Source organism: Colius striatus, chromosome 8 (genome assembly GCF_028858725.1).
Source record: "Colius striatus isolate bColStr4 chromosome 8, bColStr4.1.hap1, whole genome shotgun sequence".
Lineage (NCBI taxonomy): Eukaryota > Metazoa > Chordata > Aves > Coliiformes > Coliidae > Colius > Colius striatus.
Window position 1 is genome coordinate 18,876,762 of NC_084766.1, and position 24,068 is coordinate 18,900,829.

Genomic DNA, 24,068 nt, shown 5'->3' on the forward strand with positions numbered 1-24,068 from the left:
AGGCCACCTACAGACAGAGTGGATGTTGTGAAGGGCAAACAGCCCTGCTGACAGGCTGTTTGTCAAAGCTTTTCGTAAATAATAATATGGATGGATCAAACATCAGTAACTTCTGGTATCCTCCATTTTGACTTCCAGCACATATTCAAGGCAAATGGTTAAAAAAACCCCAACTGTGTGGGGTGGGGAGAGTGGGTAAGAAGAAGATATAGGGAAGAAGCATCTGAAATTTTCAGGGTGATCAACACTTTTGGCAAGAATTTGATACGAACCAGCAGTCAGCTGCTGAAAGAACTTTGTTCCATACTTTATATAATGTATATGACTATTCTTAAAATTCTGTCTAGAAACTAGGAGTGAAGCTGAAGTCAGCTTCCCCTCATTTTTCCTAAAGATATATAAAGGACTATTCTGGCAGGAATTTTCTCTAGAGATACCAAAGCTAAAGGCTCTAGAAAAAGGAGGCTATCCGTCCTTTCAAAATCTCCCCAGGCACAATTCAACCTGCCTATAGAACAGGATTAATGTTGACCAAACCCAGTAACAACTGAGTAGGTTCTGCAGGAAGAAGTAGAAAAAAATACAGCTTTGACTTTAAATAATCTTCCAAAAATATCTTTAATGGATTGAGAGAATAAAAGAGGAAAGGAAATTCCTACAGGTTCCTCTTTCAGAGCACTCTCATATCTATATGAAATAAGAATCCAGCCCCAGGAGAGAGGATTTATCACAACACAGGGAGACTATTACACTACTTATGAACATAACTGCACTGTGCCCCATGATGAGATCACATGCCCTTGTGGGTGGTGAAGAAAGCATACCTTAATCTTCACACTGTATATTTTTTCACATCTTTTCCTCAACAGCTCAGTAGACGAATTTAAAAAATTATTTTAAGGAACTACTTCCAGGCTTATGTACCTGAATAGAACACCTCTGAGCAGCAGCTCTTTTCAGTAAGCCTTGGTCATCTGATAAACTACAGGATAGCTAAGCTCTGTCACTGAAAAACCTGGACTGCTTTCTATAGACAAATGCTCACTGAATCTACCAAAGCTTTAGCCAATAGTGGACACGTGTATTCATATGATTTTCTAAATCTGTTCCAAGCCGATGAAGAGCCTAAATGGATTTTAAATTTCATAGCAAGCTTAGGCTACCATTTTTGTGTTTGCACTGGCTGCCATTCAGCCAAAGAATAATTTAATACTTTACAGCATGCTTCTGATCAAAAGATAAAACGGAATAGGCCTTTAAAGAAGACAAAATGTTTGTATTTTTTAAGGATTGCGCTTTTGATTCTCTTGCTGAGATGCCAGTATTAATGCTTTCAACACTTACCTCAGAGTGCCACAAAAATAAGACTACAAAGTGCTTCCTTACTACACTAATCGGCCCTCCAGAGCAATCAGATGACACATGACATAGATCACCTGAAGATATTCCCATACACCACATCATCAGTTTCAGAAAATATCAGACACTCTAAACAATACACAATTTGAGGATAAGTGTCTAGAGACCAGCTTTGTTAGCAACCTTATTTAAACTGCTTGCAAGCACAATTCTGAGAGTAGAGGGCATCAATTACCACTACTGTGAGAAACGTTTTTTTAGCTGCTCTCAGTGACTAGTATGTTAGGGTCAATTTTATCTATATTTAGAGGATAAAGTTTCTATAAAGCTTGACTATTTCTCTCTGTGGCTTGTATGATGAAGGTATGCAGTGGGTCTGGGATGGTGGTGATCTTCCACAGCAGCTCCTGTAGTGCTGTGCCTTCTGTTGGTAGCTAAAAATGTGTACCAATAGCACATCAATGTTGTGGCTACTGCTCACACAGTATCGAGGCTGTCCCTCCAGCATTCCTGCTCCCACCTTCACCAATAGCTGTGATCTTGGGCGGGGCCATGGCCAGAACAGCAGACCCAGGCTGATCAAGGAGATATTCCATATCATATGACATCAGCTCAGCAATATAAACTCCGGGTGAGGAGCAGGAGGGGGCATGATTCATTTTGGCCTTCCAAAGCAACCTGCTTCTCAGGAGGTGGCCGGACATCGCTGCTAATGGGAAGTAGAGAGTAACAGCTTATTTTGCTTTGCTTCGTTTCTCATGCCCGTGGCTTTGCATTTTCCTTATTAAACTGCTTTTATCTCAACTCACAAGACTCTCATCTTATTTTCTCCCCTCCCTGGCTTTCTGAGGAGGTGGGTGATTGAACTGTGTGGTGGGCACCTGGCATCCAGCCAGGGTCAAAACACCACAAGGTATTTACCAGTGAACTTCTTGGAAAAAATGCTGGCTTAGGGTAAACAGTCGAGGTGTGGGTCTGGGCTCTATACCCCTTTGCCAAATTGGAGATGTTTCAAACAGCATCATTGTGCTTGAACAGGGCAAGCTAGGAATTGGATTGTGTCTAACTCCTGTGACTAAATCAATTCAACCTGCTTTCGACACTACTTTTTAAAATCTCAAAACAAACATAGACAATATTCCAGAAATTCAAACATTTCATGAGGAGTAGATTTAAAAGGAGTGTTTGAAATAAAGACACCAAAAAAGCAAAGAAGGGCCTGGATGAATGCCACATCCCCCAGGGTGCAACAGACTGCTCAAAACCTAGTGGCATCATATGAAGATCCTCCTACATCTTATTCTCTGCTCTTTTTACTGCTGCTTCTGGCCTCCATCCCATGCCAAGTATTCAGATTATTGTATTTTCTTGGCGTGGCCACATGCACTAGCATCTCTTCAGCCTCTCTCAGCATCTGCCTCTTGGAGAACTGTCTTTTTGCCCCTTCCTCACAAAGGATGGCTCCACCTGGCACCAACATTTGGGGTCTATGTTCCAAGTGGTCCTGCTATCTCTACTAGCTGATCTCATTTTCAGCAACATAATCTGCCTCTCTCCCTTCTTGATCACTTTTAGCCCTATGGCATTGCTTTCCTTGGTCACATCAAGTAACACAGACTCCTCTCTTGGCTAGAAGCTGAGTTCTGACTCAATTCTTTCCACTCATATTGCACTGTGCAACTGAGCACAGTGGAAAGACATACAGTAATAATCACACTGGGTTGATAATGACATAACAGCACGAGAAAGGCTTTGAATCAAGTGTCAGTGCCAAGCATTTGTAACAGATTTGTTACATTTCTATGCTCTAAGTCTGATTTGTGTGGAAAAATAATAGCTGAAACAGTAATTTTCCAGAAACATGATCATTATTTCTGTACACACACATCAATATATCTGGAAATGCAGCATATAATTAATTGAATTCAATTTTGGTTAAATAGTTCTTCTTAAAATGGTGTTGTATCAACATGCTCTGTGTATTTCAGAAAGGGCTATACAGGCAGCCAAACATTTCCATACTTTTTCCTTTACAAGCATTCAATCTGCCTTATTTGCTAGGTTGTTATACTATTCTAAGCAAAAATAAAAGGCATTTTCCTATTAACCTCAGAACTAATGACAAAATTTCCATGTATTTAAGCCCTCACACAGCATCCCACTACTATAATCTTTCCTGGATTGTCCTACAAATTGCCCTACAGCCAATCCACCTGTAGACTGCCAAATAAACTCTTGCTGCTTAAGATTGGATGTGCAAGGCAGCATTCAGAAGTATGAGGCAAATTGTGGGATTGATTTCACTGATGAGACTTCCACCTCTTGTGCTTATTAGAAGTTATCTCCAGAGTGGAGTAAGCGCACAGAACAGATCAGGCTGAGATGTGATAGAGAAGCTGTAAGAACATCAATACATCTGGGAAGCTCAACTTTGCCATCAAAAACCTCAGCCATTGAACTGGCAAAGCTAACTTGAGAACTTTAGCTTTTGCAACACATAACAATTACATTGTACATTTCAATGTTTCAAGATGAATGTAAATATTGATGTCTCACTTGCCAGCACTCCCAGGAAAGCTTTGCCAGACTGCAAGGTCCTTCCCACTGCACTGCTACACTACCAGTTCTCAGTAAGTTATGAATGAACTGTACAGCTTCTTATGGCTCCTAAACTGCTGCTGCCAAAAGTCTTGGTGTGCTAAATTTCAGACACTCTGAGAAAAGTTCAGTGACAATAAAATTACCATCTCTGCTGAACAACACCTGAAAATCCAATTACGGATCCGTAAGAAGAGAAGACCGAGGGTAAGAAGGAACAGGCACAGTCTCATTTTAGAACAGCACAGATGAGAAGTTATACTCACATGGTATTTATTTCTCTGTGAATGCACATTTCTAATGCTGAATGCAAAATACAATCCCACATCACTCCATGATAACACTACCCTCAGCTTGGTCAATACCTTATGCGCTGGCCTATTGCCCTGTTTATGATTTAAGACACAAAGTCATTTTGTCTTTCTGCTCCAAAATGAAAGCTATCTGTGTCCATATAATCAGTACATTAAATGCAGACACTGTCTCCTCTTCTGGAGGTAGGCATAAGTATATCATGTAGGGACTTGAGACTGTCACAGCCATAATGACTCAGTTTCTCTTAAAAGTCACTATTACCAGCAACATCAACTGAGGCAACAAAGGGTTGAGTCTTACACTCTTCTTGCAAAATATCAGTCAACCAGCACTGCCTTGCTTGCATGATGGCTTTCACAGAATCATAGAATGGTAAGAGCTGGAAGGAACCTCTAGAGATCATTCAGTCCAACCCCCTGCCAAAGCAGGTCCATCTAAATCAGGTCACACAGAAACGAATCCAGGCAAGTTTTGAAAACCTCCAGAGAAGGAGACTCCACACTCTCCCTAAACAGCCTTTGTCAGTGCTCTGTCACCCTCACAGGGAAGTAGTTTTTCCTTATGGTTAAGTGGAACTTCTTGCATTCCCACTTCTGTACATTACATCTTGCCCTATCACTGGACACTATAGAAAAAAGTGCCTCCCCATTCTCTTGACATGCATCTTTTAAATACTTGTGTTAATGAGATCCCTCAGTCTTCTCCAGGCTAAACAGCCTCAGATCTCGCAGCCTTTCCTCACAAGGAAGATGTTCCAGTCTCTTGATCATCTTGGTGGAAGATGCGCCAGACTCCAGAAGTTCCCTGTCCCTCTTGAGTTGGGGAGCCCAGAACTGGATGCAGGACTTCAGATGAGGCCTCAGAAGGGCAGAGTAGAGGGTAAGGAATACCTCCTTCGACTTGCTGGACACACTTTTCTTGGTGCATCTCAGAATGCCATTGGCCTTCTTAGCCATGAGGGCACATCACTGAGTCATGTTTAGTTTGCTGTCCACCAGAACTCCAATCTGTCTTTCCACAGAGCTGTTCTCCAGCAGGTCAATCCCAGCCTGTCCTGGTGCATGAGGTTGTTCCTTCCCAGATGCAGGACTCTGCACTTGTCCTTGTTGAACCTCATGAGGTTCCTCTTTGCCTAAATCTCAAGCTAGTCAAGATCTTGCTGAATGGCAGCACAGCCTTCTGGGGAATCAGCCAGTCCTCCCAGCTTGGTGTCACCAGAAAACTTGCTGAGGGTACACTCTGTCCCCTCATCCAGGTCGCTGATGAAGATACTGAATTAGACTGGCCCCAGAACCGATCCTTGTGGAACTCCACTGGCCACAGGCCTTCAACTCGATTCTGTGCCATTGATCAGCACCCTCTGGGCTCTGTCATTCAGCCAGATCTTGATCCACCTCACTGTCCACTCATCCGAGCCACACTGCCTGAGCTTTCTGATGAGGATCTTATTGGAGATGGTGTCAAAAGCTTTGCTGAAGTTAAAGTAGGTGACATCCACTGCTCTCCCCTCATCTAGCCAGCCAGTTATATTCTCACAGAAGGATATCAGGTTGGTCAAGCAGGATTTCACCTTGGTGAATCTATGTTGACTCCTCCTGATAACCATCTTTTCCTGCATGTGTTTAGGGATGACATCAAGGATGATCTGTTCCATCACCTTTCCAGGGATGGAGTGAGGCTGACTGGCCTGTAGTTTCCTGGGTCCTCTTGCCTTTTTTGAAGACTGTAGCGACACTGGCCTACATCCAGTCTTCAAGCACCTCAGCTGTGCTCCATGATCGTTCAAAAATGATGGACAGTGGCTTAGCAATAACATTAGCCAGCTCTCTCAGCACTCATGGGTGCACCCCATCAGGACCCATGGATTTATTGATGTCCAGCCTGCCTAACAGGTCTCTAACCCCATCCTCATCCACCAAGGGAAGGTCTTCTTTGAGCAGTTGTACTTGTGTAAGCAAAAAGGTGTCAGGCTTACAGCTAAAAATATTTTATAATGCAGAAACAGGAGTACAGTATGTATTGTATTAAGTATCTTGGATAGAAGATATCTTTTTTGTAACAGCATTACAAAGCAATTGTACTTTTGATGTGTCCATTGGCTACACTGAAGTGTGCCTAGAAAGGGTATAGAGCATCATGCTTCCCTTACAAGATAGGGCCTGTCATAGAAAATGTTTTGGAATGCTTACATAATCATGCCCTGATAGCAATGCATTTCATGGGACTAACAATAATTCACTTTTGAAGTGACAATAAAATAATGTTTAACCACATATCCAATACATATCTTACAGAGAATATTATAGCACATAGCTTTTAATATAAAAGAACATACTTGAGTCATGTTTTTGGAGTGATTTTCCCCCAGGATAAGACCTCAGGCATCTGTCATCTATCTTGCTCCTACCAAGCTAAGGAGTCTGACAGTGTGAAAGTAAAAACCTGCTGTAGCTTCCATTTCATTTGACCTGTAAAGAGAATCTGCAAGACACCAGAGTTCTACTGTTTCAGGAGTGAATATCAGTGACAGGCATAAGCAGCATTTTCTACTGGTTACATTGTCATGTATACCCCAGCTTTTAAGTGAAAGAAATCTTAGTATCCTCAGTTTTATCAGAGATTGAGTTATATCGAGGAACATACCTTTGAGATGTTACTAGAGCGGCTCATGGAATGCCCCAAAGCCTTCTCATTCTGAAAGAGGAAGAATATGATCACTGTAGCAACAAGCACAGTTAGGAGGACATTTTAAAGCTGGTATTAGGAACGAAATTCCACAGAGAAAATTTTACAGCTGTGGCTTTTAAGGATGATGCTTCTATCAACATCAGCCTGATTTACAATAATCACTAAATTGCTTTGTTTGCTTAACAAGATACTACCTGGCAGAAAATCACACAGGCAAGACAAACACAAATTGAGAAATACTAGAACAACAATTTCATCTCTCTATGAACCCTGCAAAGCCCTTTTCTCAGATGGCATCTATTTTTTAAATACATCATCTACATGTAAATGCAATATCCAACCACTAAAAGTGAAAACTCTTGTTTAAAGAAAAACAAAACCATCACAGTGATGTTTGGAAACAATTGTGGATAACCACATGCATGTCATTTCAGAAGACAAATCAGAATTACTGAGGAACTTCCTACATACCACAGAAGTTGGAATTTAACTGAAAATATCATACAAGATGCAAATGAAGGGGCTGTGGATTCTCAAAACAGAAACAACTGTATCTATTACTCACTTTTCAGTGTGCAGATCCTGACAGATAAGGAGAACAATATTATCTCCTACCAGAACAAACAGTAAGTTTCTCCAAGATATTTAATCCTTCAAGGGTTCCTGGTTTTTGAACATCAGTTTACCATAACTGTAACAGGACAAAATTGCTTCACTGGGAAGTGCCTAGAAATCACTCTCCAAAAGTTTTCTAAATAAAGTCCACAAGATATACTTTTTTCTAAACAAATACTACAAACATGGCAAGTCATAACATTTGGTTACAGACCAGTACCTATATTCCTCCAAGTATGTGAAGCTAGGATGCAAATCAGTCTGAGATTTAAACCCCCTGAAAAAAAGGGTAAATTTACTACTTTCTCCTTTTGGGCTCTATGCTGAGTAAGGGTTTCTAGAAGTGCATATTTTCATCTGTGATTTTAGGAACGCAGCTGTTTCATCTTTATTCCTGAAGAGAATTTAACCTAATAGAGACACTTTACAGCATCCTCTTCCAGTTCTCATTGACACTGAATCATCAGACAGAGCTTCAGATCAGAAGTCCTGAGTATGTAACAAATGGGGACGTTAAAAAACAAAAACTCAAAACAGTAAATGCTGTTACTCCTACAGCAGCCTGAATATAGTACACTGGTGTTAAACATCCTGTTCATGGTCTGTTACAATTCAAGAGATCTTCAATGACTAAAGCCCCCCAACAAGTCAGCCTGACTGGCTGGGCACCCAGATGCTACACCACTTTGAGATTCCTATGCTCACAGACACTTCGTCCTACAGCACATGTGCAGATCAACTCCAAAGCTTTGTGCCGAGAAAATGGAAGGAAAGGCAAAAACTTCAGCATGTGCCTGTAAAAGCAGGCTGTCCCTTCCCTACAACACCACTTGGCTCTCAACAGAGTCCTGGGCACTACATCAGTTGGCAGATATAAATTACACTTCTCCTCTTAAAAAGGTGGGGAAGTAAATACAGTCTCTGAAATCCTCTGTATGTAGGAATTTGAGTACCAAGAAGTCAGCTCTTCTTTCAGAAGAACAGAGGAAAAATAACTAGGGAATTCCCTGCAAGTTTTGACTGATGGTCAAACTAAACATCAACATATCTTAGCCTGTCATTTAATCAGGGATATTTTTTGAAATGGCTGCTCCAAGTCTCACAGTTTACATTCACACAGACTTTAAAACATGTTTGACTGAAAACAGATAAACAACTGAGTCTTGCCATGCAATAGCTATTTCCAGTTCACTAGGACTACTCAAGTAACAATCCTGCTGAAGGAATGCATAGTGCTTTCTTGCCAACTTCTGCAAAGGATCAAAAAAAATGTGCTTTTCCTTTTTAAAATCATTAAACAGTAACAGAAGCACCTCTAAGTAATACAGTTCATGAAATCTAGCTGTGCTGTTTTTCTCTTTTAAAAATAATAAACATCAACCCTTCAGGAAAAAGCACTACGGAAGCCATTAAACAGAGCCAGTGTTTGCTAGTATTTCCCTTGCTGCATTACATTAAGGTTGCCATATGTTTGGCACTCATTAAGACAGAAAAGAGCTGAAAAGCCAAGGAAGGAGCTCCTGGAACAGGTAGATTTTCATGGCAAACAATCACTCAGTGAGAAACAGAATCATTAAAGAAGTAAAAATTATTTTAAAGGCAAATAAAAAGAGGTATTTTTTAATCTATCATTGCTACATTCATCACAGGATTTTTTATCAACTATTCACAAATTGCTAGTGATATGGAAGTGGCAAGGCTAAGCTTCTAATATGGTAGTATCAGTACCCAAAAAATAAAGGTCTTCAGGGACTTTTTCTAGTGTATTCCTACCAAAGAGTAAGACATATTCTAGTTTTGTAATTACAGTTCTGTACAAGTGTTCCTGTCTTGCAAAAGCATTAGTCTTTGAACTGGAATGAAAGGTCAAGACAAATGCAATATCTGGACCATACTGTATGGACGACCACTTAAATTAATCTGTTTCTGCATGGACCATAAGGGCAAACAATATTCCCTACAGAAATTAGAGAAATAAATTCTCCAATGAGGCTGGGAAAATATTTGGGACATTTTTACTAACATTTAATATGATATGTGCAAAAGAGCTCCTGAAACAAGAGTATCAGGTATCACACCTGTTTAGTAATACCTACTCAGTACAGATCAGCTTAGCTTTTCCTGAAATGTCATCTTCCCATTTTTACCAATACAGTTTGGAAAATACTCTGATCTGCAGCATTTCACTTACACTTAACACTGAAAGATCATATACATTTAGGTAAACAACGAACTAGGCCCTATGGATCCCATTAAAGTTACTTAGTGGAATCATTGTAGAAGTCTAGACTGTGATATTGTGGGGAACTTCAAAGCATACTGCATTTCACACACAAAAAAATAAGTGTAGCATCAGAAAACATACAAAGAATAATATCTAAGAAAAACAACGCATCCAACCATTCTGACAGAAATAAACCAAAACTACTTAAGAAAGACACTGCTTCGGGAGGAAAGATGATTCACAGCTAAGAGAAAAGACAGTCATAATTTAAAGGGTAGTACACTTAAGTTGCAGAACAACAATCTTTTAAAATATAAATCTGCTAATAAAAAAAATCATATCAAGTGACTACTCAGAGTTCCTAGATAACTGTTCAAGAAATGCAGGTGTCAACTATCTGCCCCAAAAACATGTACATGTGAATGTACACACATTCATCATTAGGTTTTTAAATAAAAAACCTACAGAAAGCACACACAGATCCAATCACTCTTTCCTCAGAACATATCTAGGTATAGCAGGTTACTCTAACAAGTAACCCAAGAATATTTAATACCATCTTGTCAGTGAAAATGAGTCTCACACATGGGGCCTCATCTGATGCTTTGGTATGCAGACAACTAGTGCGTGTCCAGAGAAGGTTATGTGGGATCAAACAGAAGGCCAGTTCTAGGGACAACATCACTCATAAGCAGCTGCTGGTGCTAACAGTGTTCTGCATTGTTTGGTGCTGTGAACATTTAAAGCCATTATACCATTAGAGTGTCAACCTATAGCAAGAACCTGTTACGGCAGTGTTTTAAAACACCGGGCTAATGTTATTGCCAGTCACCCCCTCCCACAGCACAGCCCAGTTAGGAAGTTTTTTACAATTGTATATTTGGGTGATTTCTGCAAAATTGAGACCTGAAGAAGCAAATTTGTGTCTCTTGCTTTCATGGGTATGTCTTTTAGGACCCTTCCCTTTGCTCCTCCTATGTAAGCAAAAGATTGCCATGTCTTACTGACAAAACAATTCTATAATTTGCACAGTGCTAAAAGTTGCAAAAGCCTCTTCTGCTACACATGCACTGCAAATGTGCTTTTTTAGACTAAAAATCTGTTGTCATTAACTTAATAGCCACATTTGGGGTACTGCACTTGAAATGTCAATATATTCAGTGACATTAAATTGTATAGGTTCCCAAGAGTCATAGATAAACAAGTTTCAGAAACTAGCAAACAAAAGGTGTGCTGAAAAATACTACATTCTTCAGTCATAAGCAGATACTCTGGCACTCTCTCACTCAGACAATGTTTAGGATCTGTTACTCACATGAGAAAAATCCTGCTGATTCTGATTATGTTCTAACTGTATAGAATCATAGAATCGTTTCAGCTGGAAGAGACCTTTGAGATCATGGAGTCCAGCCTTAGTCCTAGTCCTATCAACCACTAGATCATTTCCCTAAGTGCAATATCCTTAAATATGTCTCGACTCCACCACCTGCCTGGGCAGCCTGTTCCTATGCCTGACAACCATTTCAGGAAAGAAATTCCTCCTAATATCCAGCCTGAACCTCCCCTGGAGCAACTTGAGGACATTTCCTCTTGTTCTGTACCTTTCAGGTAGTTGTAGAGAGTGATAAAGTCTTCCCTGAGACTTTTTTTCTCCAAGCTGAACAGTCTCAGATCCCTCAGCTGTTCCTCATATGAGACACGCTTCAAATCCTTTACTAGCTTGGTAGCCCGCCTCTGTATCCTCTCCTGCACCTCAGTGTCCTTCTTGTAGAGAGGGGCACAAAACTGGATATGGTATTCGAGGTGTGGCCTCACCAAAGCCAAGTACAGGGGAATGATCACCTCCCTCCTCCTGGTAACACACTGTTCCTGATACAGGCCAGGATGCCATTGGCCTTCTTGGCCACCTGTGCACACTGCTGGCTCATGTTCAGCTGGCTGTCAGTCAACACTCCCAGGTCTCTCTCTGCCTGGCAGCTTCCCAGCCACTCCTGCCCAAGCCTGTAGTGCTGCTGAGGGTTGTTGTGGCCCAAGTGCAGGACCCAGCAGTTAGCCTTATTGAAACTCATGCCATTGGCCTTGGCCCGGCAATCCAGCCTATCCTAGATCTTTCTGTAAAGCTTCCCTGCCCTCAAGCAGATCAACACTTCCATGCAGCTTGGTGTCATCTGCAAACTTACTATGGGTGCACTGTACAGTAGGAACAGGGCAAGTACAGCACCATACATCACAGATATCAAGAGAAGTGCAGGGAAAGTGAAGGACAGAAGCAGAATTCTAATGTCCTCAATTAGTTTTTCCTCATTAAGTGAGTTCCTGATACAGAAGCAGGATAAGAATTGAGTATCTATCTGCAAGTCAGTTAACACAGCTTAAATCCATGTCTAACAGCCGATGCTATCCAGTTTATTGATATTGATCATTGGTATATATGTACATCATGTTCCCACCTCCTTCACTTTATCTGTCACAATAGCTTATACCCACAAATGGAAATTAATTAAAGAAATCTTTTTGGCAGAAGGCAAGTGGTCAGAAGATTCAGAGTCTCTACATTTTGTTAGTTTTTCTGACTGTCAGAAAAGATAAGCAAAACACATGAGGCCAAGAAGATGAAAACAAAATCAAACAGATTTATGTTTGTTTAGGAAAGTCATTCAAACTCTTTCATTTAAGAAAGTTAATGAAGAAAAAAAAAATTATGTGTCCATATGGAAAAAGGGCAAAGTCTTTCCACAGTAGCACCGAAAGCAAAGTGGTGAGCCGCACTCTTTCAGGGTCATATTTTTTTAGTTTTGTATTCAGCAGCAGTGCTCCTTGAAAAGGAGATCTTATCAGATCATTTCCCTCTTCAAACTATAGCAGCAGTCAACAAAGCAAACAAAATATCAACATGGAGAAAGAACAGGTGGAAATGAATACCAAAACAGTATAAAAACCCAATGACAGGTCAACAACTTTTGTGTATGGTCACTAGAGATTAAATCCCAGCTTTATAGAATTCAGGGGGAATTCCACCACTTATTTCAATTGGAACAGAAGTTTGGCCCCAATTAGTAAGTAATGTAGCAGAACTACAAAGAGTTCAACAACAGACAACTGGGGTGATCAACAATAACAGCTGAAGTGATAGATTATTAAAAGAGAAAGTAAATAAATAAGGTGATGAAAAGACATATAAGCTAAATAACAATACATTAATGTTGTGGTTTTGCCCAGCCAGGACAAAAAAACCCACAACTGGGTCATGTCCCACACCTGCAGAAGAACAACAGGAAGCAGGTGTCTCAAGCCAGCTACTGTAGGCTAAGACACATACACTTGGATGAAGTATTTCCTGGAGGAAGCAATAAAGCAACACTTCACGTGTACACAATGATCCCACCAAAAGCAACAAGAAATGCTCAGGAATACTCAAGACTGAGCTACTATCAACATCCTGATCTGAAAAAAAAAAAAAGTATTTCAGTAACTGCAAGTGGAACTAAGCATGCTTTTGGAACCTAAAGTAATTTTTAAAATACTGATTTCCCCTAGAGCATGAGAAGCAGAGAAAAAGAAATAGCAACAATAGATAGCTAGAAAAATGAGTTTGCCTTCATACATGGAAATCAACATTTACTTCACGTGCATCAGAGGGAAGCAGGAACACTTCTAAAAGGATCCTTGAGTAGTAAGGGACTGCTGTGCAGTGCTAATACTGAGCCATATCAAAGCATGTGGAGTGGCATTGTCTAAATAAAGTAGGGACGAGCCCAGTGATCCAGCACAGCAGAGCAGTCAACCTGAAGACCAACAAACAATCAAAGGGAAAAAAACCAGCAACCTTTTCTGAGTGATCACTTTTCTGAGCCTGGTGCTCAGGGCACCCCTACATACCATTCCTGGTCAGAGAAGCTGTAACGGCAGAAGGGTCACTCTGTATAAGCAGCCTCATTTCCCATCACTATATTCCTAAAATCAGCAGATTACAGCAGAAGACTGAGGCAATCATATGAGTGACTAGTAAAACCTACTGACTGAAGACAAGAAGGCTTCCAGAAGAGCACTGATCTTCACTCAGCTGAGAAACTTCAGCACAGTCACTGTCTAATAAGAAGGGTTGAGGTTTTTGTGTTTGAATGAGCTGAATGCCAGCAGCTGTGTAAGAACTAAATTTATCACCACAGTCCTAGGAATATCTGCATTTTCTGCTAAAATAAAATGTCTGAGCCATTAGACTATTGGTATAGAAGCTTTCCCACTTAACTGAAGACATTTACTCATTCTCTTCCCACAGCTCTTATGCTCCAGTTTCAGTAAAATCCGGCTCAAACAACATCAACTCAAAAGTACCAATATTATGTGAGTAGTAATAAACAGTCTACTTCACTGGGTTCCTTTACCTCTTGCATCTATTCTCATGAAAGATAAATGTACTGCAGGTGTCAGAGTGCTAATGAACTAATGAGGACTGCACTGCATTGATCCACATGTGCTGACATAGCATTTTCTAAAGTTTATTTCCCAAAGGGAAAGGATTATAAATAAACCTCATTCACAGTAAACCTCCTGCCCTTCACTCCCTAGAGCTTTGAGGGAAGGCAGCTTTTTGTCACAGGAAATTGCATCAAAGTTTTCAGAAAATGCATATTAGCTTATACTATCTGATTTTGCCAAACTTTCTTTAAATTGACCTCCCATCAAAGCTAGATTTTAAAAACTCAGTTTCAATCTTCTTTGTGCTTACTGCTCTACACATTCATTATCTGCATAAATTGGAATGGACATCTATAAAATCTGCAGTCATTTTAGAAGATATTTTTATGAAAATACATTTTGTATTTTCAAAAGTAAATTTTTAAAAGCCACAAATACTAAAGGCATTTCTGTATACCTCCTGAAAATACACATAGCCAGAGCTCTAGGGAGGCTGTTTTCTCTTAGGTTCTAAACTTGTAACTGAGTGAGCAGCTGAAGCAGTAGAAGAGGGCCTTCACCACAGGCTCCAGAATCCAGCAGAAAGGATTCACTTAGGGAGTGGAATCCTCAGTTTGCAAGCTTTTATGCATGGGGCATCACATTGACAACGTTTGCTGATTCCATGGCAACTAGGTTCTGATCCAAAACTGGAAATTCTCAGTCTACATACCCCCTTCCCCCAAATGTATTTCTGATTCCCCTTAGTTTTGAAAACACGGAAGATAAAACTGCTCTAAATCTACCCTTCCAGTTTGAAAGGACTACTGAAGTATTTTTAAGGAGATTAAGTAACTACAGCTTTGGAAATCCATTTTTTTTAAAAAATCAAACCCCAGGTTAAGCATCTGGACATCATAAAATGTCAAAACTCTCCCTGAGATTTTAGTTTTAAAGGGGCCTTTCAAAAGATATCCAGTGAAAAAATGAAATATCAGATAATGTGCAGGCATTCTCTAAAAGATTAAATAGATGACTTGTCCAGATAAGTACTCTGGGGAAAGGTGGGAGTGCAGGGGAAAGGATTAGATGCTGTTGAGCTGCATCAGTGCAGACAGTGAGAGTAACGAAACAGTAGCATGGGATAAGAATGCAATCTGCAAGAACAGCTGGCTTGTGCTCTGAAATAGTGAGACTTAAAAACATTGACTCAAATACTCAGAACATTTTAGTCCACATTCAGAATCACTCATATTGGAGATTCATAATTTTGGGTTTCAATACAGACAAGTACTAGAGGTGAGCAAGACCGATGAAAACTTGCAAGGAAAAGCTAAGGGTTAAGCATTATAACACATGGTAAAAGCCTTGATTGCTTCAGAAAGCTTATAATCCAATACAAGAAAATTTAAAGATGACTTCAGCAACTTCACAACTGACACAAACAGGGACAGACACTGATGTATCAAGTAAAATCTGCTAGGTGTGTTTATGCCTAATGCATTGAAATATACACACACATATACATATATATATTGGGAAAAAAACCAACCAAATGAAACCCAACCCTACAAACTACATTTTGGCTTCATTTAATGGAAAGAATCTGCACTAGCCAGGGCTGAACCCCAAGTGCTACAGTAAAGTAACACAGAGAAATGCTCTTAAAAGAGGTTCTGTCAAGTGTCATCTTAATTTTAATGACAAGGTAGTTGATTTTGTTTGTATCATAGATGGCATCAAAGAAGAGCAAAGGTTAGGATGATCACTGAGCCAGTGCTGGGGAACCAGGAGGTGCATTTTCTGTAGTCATACCTTTATGGTCTCAGATACTTAGTTTCCCAAAATTCAGTTGAAATGAATGAGACAAAGTCAGCCATCATCTCTGAAAAGCATTGGCAGGTAAAGCTGTTTCATATCTATAAATGGTAAAGAAGACAACTTGCAAAAATGCTTACAATTACAGTAAGCATACTGAAATTCTCACTGTTCTTCAGAAGCTCATCTTTGTTCCTTGTTAAATTCTCACTTCTTGATATTGCAGATGCTTTTTTTTTAAAGTACATCTGTGTTCACCTTTCTTTTTCTTTCAGTGAAATGCATGTTAACATCTTGCCTGGAGAAGGCTTCTACTTGCCTTCAAGAGCAGCTGCTACATAGCACAGCGTAAGTGAAAAAGCAGAAGAGCAAAAAGGGAAAGGGAGGATGGAGCAAGTAATAAGCAATAGAACCTGCAATACACCCGAGGAAGAGAAAACCAAGTCAGTCATCTTCTCCCCCTATTTTTTTGCTGGCAAGACAACTCTTGCATTTGTTTGATGAATTTGGGATGAGAAATTTAGGTCTTCCGATGAGACACTATTTCCAGAAACTGTTAGAAGTTGGAAGCATCAAGAAAAAGTGGACTGAAGGGCCTACTTCACATGCTTCTTCATGGGTTAGGGGAGAATATCTAATTGCAAACTATAATGAGGAATTCCAATTGTACCCACCCAAGGAATGTCATTGTCCTGTTTTAAGGTAATGAGCTGTGAAAATGAAACTGTTAACATCCATTCTACAGCTGCCGAGTCTCAGAAATCCTTTGACAGAAGAACCTCAGCTCCCACCACTAAGTCTCTTCCAGTCATCATCTGCTGTAATATTATAGTGAGTTTATAGAACATACTGAGTTTCTTAAAATGTCACTTCATTTAATTAGTGTGATTTTCCATGGAATTATATGAAATTGTCCTCTGTTCTGTTTTGTTTTTTTTAAAGAGACTATCCATGGTTTATTTCTTGAACTATCACATACATTGCTTTATGCCTGTTCCTCTCCACCCAGGACAAAGAGTGACACTGTATGCTAGGTAACGGAGATAGTTTCAATCTTACCTCTAAAAGCACTTTTCTCTAGTATAGCTGAGGAAAACAGAAAGAAAAGAACAGTTTGTAGAAATGGTTTATTCATCTTCTAATGACGTAGAATTCTCATTATCCTTAACACTGCTGCTTACAGTTTATTAGCAGGACTGATTCTTCATTTTTAAGTCACACTGTGCATGTTAAGGCTACCTCACTTAGGAATTGGCTTGGTCCTGGCACCACTCTTCAACTCCTCTTTCAATTAATGCAATGTTTTTTGGCAGAGGAGAAAGTGTCCAATGCATAATTAAGTGCTTGGATAGGGTTGTAATTTGATTAAATGTCACAGGTATGTCACAAAAAAAAACATGGTGCAAAATCGACTCCCACAAAATTTCCTGCCTCTTAAACCTACAACCCGCAGCTCCCAAGCTTTCACATACACAAAGCCATTCACGGTTGTTGACTGCAGATAAGTTCATTGTTTCTTAATGTAAGAGCTTCTGTCCAGTTGTACTAACTACAACAGACTACAGGATAAATAATCACTAAAGTTAACTCCTACCCTGGGGCTTGATTGTAACTTGGGAAATAGGAAGCCAACAGAAGTCAGGAGATTAATTTGACTTGAAACAAGGGATATCCTTAGGAAGACCAATGCACAGTTGATAGTCTCATGACCAGAGTAGGTGCAGGGCCACAATTACAGGAGAGGAAAGTATTAGGAAGAAAAAAAAAAAAAAAACCCAAAAAAATCCAGAAACATAGTTCCTGAATAAAGCAGTCAGACAAAACACAGAAATTACTACTCTAAACACGATGGCCCATCCTGGAGGTGGTGCCTCAAACAGCCTCTGGTATTATATCCGTTTTTCAAACTAATCTGACCCCTCTGAGACAGACAAATACTTCCTTGGGGAAGAGCACTGTTACATACTGTTACATTTTCAAGTCCTAACGCTAGCCATTGACTGTCGATCAAGATGAAAAAAGCACCCTCACCCCCTCCCCCCCCCAAATCCCGGGAGTCATAAAATACTATTTTTCCATTAGACAGCAAGAGAGAAAGTGATGACAAGAAACAATTACATTAGCAGAAACCTGATGGAATGGCAAAAACTATGCAAATAAAACTCTTAAGTTATTATCAAGAAAAAGAAATTAACCAGCCATCGAGGTCAACACAAGGCAGCTTAAATTGGCTGGTTATGAAATTGCTTCTTGTTATGCTAGTTTAAGCTGAGAACTTCAAGTCAAATTAGAAAGAAAGGAAAAAAAGATCCCCAAACGAGAAACACAAACACCATGTTGACAGGACAGCAGCCCAGCTGCCCAAAGGTGCTGAAACCAGGGGCTGAAAGTACATTTTAAAGTTTTTTTTTTTCTTCTTCCCAACACTTTCCTACTACCCAGGGCCACTTTACCTGAAGAGCTTCAGATTCATGTTACTAAAAATAAAATTAAAAAATTGTGCATCTCCACACTAGTATAAGGTTTATCTAGGAATATGCGAATTTAAGTCACCAAATTTCCACTGAAGCACTACTGGCTCTAGTACTCAGAATCCAAATGTTTGTCAACCCCTGATACACACACGCACACAGAAAAAATTACTCAAGTTTAAAGATCATGAAATTAGCTTAAAATTAATAAAACAAGTGCACATATCCCCAGTCACAGAGGCTGAGCAGAGCAAAATGCACATGATAAAAGTAAGTCAGCAACTGCCTAATAACTGCAAGGGACAGGATGAAAATCCTAAAAAAACATTTGAAGTATCAATTAAGAAAAAAGATAAAAATCCTAAGGGAACCTTTATCTTCATAACCTTTCAGTTACATACAAGACAGATGCATGGGTATGGTGTTTCCATGCTCAATGCAGAGACCACAAAATTACCATTTCTTTTAACATAATTATCTCATTATTTCAGTGCCACTATTTAGATTTTGCTTTTGAAACTGTTAAAATCTCAGGAGGAACCAAGAATATGTTTTTTCTTTTTGGCTGGAGGGTGGGGATGGTAATTTGGGTTTTTTTTTGGTTTTTGTTTGTCTGGTTGGTTGGTTTGGGTTTTTGGTGGTTTTTCTGTTGTCGTTGTTTGGGTTTGTGGTGCTTTTGTTTCTTTCTTTGTTGGGTTTTTTCTTTACTGGGACTGAAGTTCCAGTGGGTGCTTTTTTTTTTTTTTTTTTGCACCAAATGACTCTCCCATTCAAAGACACAAGGCTGGCTGTGGTTATCACCTAACAGGATGAAGTCATTCTGTCCTTTGCCACATGAAAAAAAATGGAGAAACAAGGTGGGGGGGCAGGAGTAAACTATGTAGTCTTTCTGGCCTGAACTGCTTAACTGAAGAAATGGAAAACTCACCCTCTTGCAACGCTCCTCTACATTACTTCACCTTCCGAGAGACACTAAACTCTTTGAAGCACCTCCTGTGATTTTAGGCACTTCTGGACAGCCTTGTAGTACCCTTCTCATATCTGCAGATAACAAAATATGAGAATTTGGAAGACACAATATACTCTGTCTGGCTGTGTGATTGAAAGGCTCGGTTTGGGCCTTTCCAATTTCCTCATGGCCAGCCTCATAAATTAAGCACATCAATTAATTCAAATGAATGAAAAATTATTCACTACCAAGCAAGAGACAAAGTTCAGGCAGCTCCCAATCAGACTCTCCAGAGCCTGTGAAGCCATACTAGAAGAGACAACTGCTACTGCCTTCAAATCCATAGTGGAACTGTTTTTGTGAGAAGTCAGATCACTTCAGAGAGAGTAAAAGGTGACATGAACCTCACAGATTTTGCTCCTAAGAAAGAAGTACTTTCCAACATAGATACTCAGAGAGGCCTACTTTTCTTCAGCCAATCTGACTAATTAAAGCCTAGTTACTGAGATGACTGGCACAGACATTGATTGCTTGGCTGTTCTTGATAAGCTTAGTTTAAGCCACGTAAGGTTCTCACACACCTATAACAGCCATCAAACAAATAAATTTAGCAGTGCTAATTATTTGATGATCTTGAAGTCATAATAAAGCAGTGCCAGGAAAGTCCCTAATCATGGTCTTTGCCTTTCATCCATGTAGAGCAGGCAGATGAGGAACGGATGTTGCTAACAAAGAAGTGTACAGATTCCAAGGCACGTTACAAAATAATATTTTTAGCAAATGCAATTGTAAGAAAGAAATGCATAGCTTTAACAACAACTTGAAAGACTCTGTAAAGAAAAACATAGCCAGAAGAAGTGATGTTTAACAAAAATCCTGGTGTCAAAAACACATCAAGAGGAGACATGAAAGGGAAGGAGAGCAAGCCACAAAAAGATAGAAAAAAGGAATGAAAAAAACAGCATAATCTAAAATTCTCTCTGTTCTTTACAGTTCTTATAGATTCATGATTGTTAAAGATCCAGACAGAAAACATTTCTCTTTCTTTTTTAATGTGTCCTGTTTTTCTCAGCAACTTGGCAAAGTATATTGTGCTCTATAGCTCTGACTGAATTGTCTATTGACAACTGCCTATTTTTGCCCTTCTCCAAACTCTTCTGATACTATCATGCAATGGCAGGGTTTCCCCATTCAGTCTGACTCATTTCTGTTGTACCTGGAAGGACTTTTGTTCTTCCAAAACCCTAGGAGTCCTTTAACGTGGCTCAGAGTGAAGGAATCCATGTGGTATGTGAAGCATTATTAACAAATATAGAGAGTACAGCTTTTTAGCTATAATGCTTGAGGCCATGCTGTTTATGTCAAATCACTCTTACCACAAAAGCGTTTGCAAATTGCATCATCTTCTATAAAGTTACTACCAGACACCCTTAATGAATGTCATGGGGGCATGTTAACCTTTTGAAAGAAGAAAGATGAGTTGAGTAATTTTCATGAAGAGAAGACAAATTGTGCTAGTCATAATCATTGATGCCAGTTAGGGCCAGGCTGCCTTTAACAGGTGCAGTTAAAATCCACAGAAATCACTCAGAAATCAACATATCAAAGCTTTGACAATTACAGTAATGATTACATATGAATTACATATGACTACATATAACAGGAAGCTTAAACAAAAGCAAAATGGGCAAACCTGCAGAAAAGTTGTTCTCCTGCATTTTCAGGTATTCCTGGTACCTTAACTGAAAAAGAATTTAGGCCCTGAGAGGGACATAGTCTAATATCACAAGGATTCATCACTGATTTTTGAGTCAGGTTTCATGGTTTAGGCCCATCCAGGGATAAAAGACCACAATCACTTCTTAAGTACCACAAACTTCAGAACCGGACAGACAGGGAGGGCTTAATTGCCACTTGTGGTCCACAACAAAACTGACAAAGCTACTTAATTTGGGGAAGAAAACAGAAATTAATTTCATCCATCACCAACAAAAAAAAAAAAACCATAACAAACCCTAAAATATATCAAACAGAAAAAGCCACGGTGTCACAGTGATGAAGAGCACAACCAGCCCTTTGAGACCATCTGCCCCCAATCCCTTCCCTCTTCCTGGGCCTGAATCCCAGTGTCTTTACCTCCTCCCCCTCTACGAATGGCTCAAGGGGGCAGGGAATGGGGTTTTCAGTCAGTCTTTTCCTGATGTCTCCTGCTGCTTGTCTCACCTCAAGGCAGATGAGCTCCATTCTGGTCCTTCCTGCTCCAGCTCTGGGTCCCTCACAGGCCAGGCAGCCCGGCACAGGCTGCTGCAATGTGCCTTCATCCTCAGGGCTGCAGCTCCTCTCTGCCTCCTGTGTCTCTGCTCTTCAGCACAGCCTGAGCCTTGGCTGCCTCCTCACACAGTCTCCTGCCCATCCCAGCACACTCACCTGGAGCTGCTGATGGCTCTCAGTCCTGCCATTGCCCTCCAACAATTACAGGGGTGGAGCCTGAATTCTCACCAAGGATTGCAGAGGGGTCTCCAGTCCAGTGCTCCTCCTTCCTTCCTCCTTCTCTGAGGTCCGTATGATAGTCACCATTTTGTACCACTCCACCTCCTCCCACACATTTCAAATTCCCATCCTTAAACAGTGGCAGAGGTGCCAGGTTGGCCCAGTTGGGCTGAAGATGGGTCCAAACCCCAGAGCCAGGGGAAAGTCCAAGAAGTCTTTACAAGGCCTGCACTACAACCCCCTCCTCCTGTTACCAAGCAAAAGTGGCTCCTCATAAACCCATGACATCAGGGAGCTATGCATTTGTGGTTTCGTTCTTTCTGCACATTCCCTGGGCAAGCAATTTCAGTTTACATTTCAGTTCCTCACAGATAACGTAAAATCTTTTTGTTGTCTGTAGGCTCACTTCTTTAGACTGAAAGTATGGAAAGACCAAAGATGTCCTTTTTCTATGTATCTACAATACTTGATACCTAGTAAAACAGGAATCTTCAGTGTCACTGGCATACAATGACACAAAGAATTAATGCTAGGACTGAAAATACCCATTCTCAAAAGTGACTCAGTGAAGCTTTGCTGTAAAGCCTCTCACAGTGACTCTAAAAGTCACCAGAAACAGTAAGAGCTACGTTTGGATGCCAGAAGTCCAAAACAATATGTGTGAGTTGAAAACACGGATGATAAACAGTATTTCTGGACAAATCAACAGTAGCAAGAGTTACCTCACCATGACTGATGCCAAAGCATACTGTCAGACAGGTCTACAGTGATAATCCAATGAAGCCAACCTTAAGAAGGTTCTCATACAGAAAAGCTAAGTTTTGTTCTAAGTCCGAATCTCTTCTAGGCCTTCATTCTCATTTTATTGGAAAGAGACTATACTAGGCAAACATGACTCTTTCAACAACAGCAAAAAAAAAAAGCTAAACCTCTTGTTGAGATGGTTTGTCAGGCTAAAGTTTTCAGCGCAGCAGGGCAAGGAAACTACTTAATTTTCAATTAGACATTGATTTTCTCTTGAGATCTTTACATATAAAGCCCAAGCCATATTATTTTCACAGCTGTTTGACATACCAAACCTGTACTCAAATTTGCACAGAAAAACCCCCAAACCTGACAACAAACCAGTACTACTAATTGATTGAATTCCTATTCCAAATCAGATACATTTTATGATTAAGGATTTTTTAAATATAATTCAAAGCTGAAATTTCAACTGGAGAACTGTCACGCCACCTATGCTCATTTTCTTTTGAATTCTTCCATCTTCAGCATGGGAGAATTAACAAGAAAGCTTCAACACTCTTATTAGTTCCACTCATCAGGTCTGAGAAAGACTAGTAGTCTAGAAAAAAAATAAAGAAAAAAAAAATTTTTTGCAAAGGAATTTTAGATACATGATTCCAAAAATTTAGCACAGTCATATCTGGTAAATAAGCTGTGTGATTTTCTATTCTATTTCTCTGCAGACAAGTGAACTAAATTTAAAATAATTGTCAGACATATTTTAGCTTTAAGTTAATACCTGATTGGGATATCTATTCGCACACAGATGTTTGCTGAGAAGATGCTTCTAAAATCAATAGTATCTGGTTTTGAAATCCTAAATTCTAAAGTAGCCTGGTCCCAAAGCTAAGGATTAATCACCAGGGAGCATAACCTCTGGCTTACTTGCTTTAGTATCAGGGAACTAGAAGATGAGTAGTGTAACAACAGTTTCTAGCAAAGGTGCCAAAAAATATTTAGGAAACTACAGAGCAAGAGGTCAACCTCTATACTGCGCAAGTTAGTGAATCCTTCACTTGCAATCAAATGAATAAATCATACACATTGCAGCTTTTGTAAAGAAAATGTATTTCACAAAATAAATAGTTTGGGATTTCCCCCTCTTCTTTCTTTGAAAGTGTCAGTAAGCATATAGGCTCTAAAATATTTTGAGGTGGGATTTGGTCTTTCTTTTTGTAAATCAGGTAGTATAGGTTGACTAGTTCTGTGTTTCGTAAGTTAGCATGGTCAGAAGGAAAGGCTATCTCTTGGTAAATATCTGACTAAAGGTTAGGAGAAGGGTTTATTGGGGTTTTGTTGTTTTTTTGGGGCGAGTTTGGAGGTTTTTGTTGTTTCAGGTTTTTTTAAACAAAATCGG

The 24,068-nt window shown here is 39.8% G+C and overlaps 1 protein-coding gene across 10 annotated transcripts in view; it reads right to left on the minus strand.

The window, feature by feature from the left end:
- MARCHF8 (membrane associated ring-CH-type finger 8) overlaps positions 1 to 24,068 on the minus strand; it is an 88,444-nt gene that overhangs the window by 19,855 nt on the left and 44,521 nt on the right. For 6 of the 10 annotated variants that reach the window (XM_062000896.1, XM_062000893.1, XM_062000895.1 and 3 more), the window contains one exon: positions 6,916 to 6,966. The exons of 1 other annotated variant lie outside the window; for it this stretch is intronic. In XM_062000896.1, coding sequence (XP_061856880.1) covers positions 6,916 to 6,966 — 51 coding nt within the window. Of the gene's footprint in view, positions 1 to 6,915; positions 6,967 to 21,658; positions 21,688 to 23,161; positions 23,271 to 24,068 lie in introns of those variants that run through there. 3 more of the 10 variants (XM_062000902.1, XM_062000903.1, XM_062000901.1) reach the window with 2 other exon arrangements.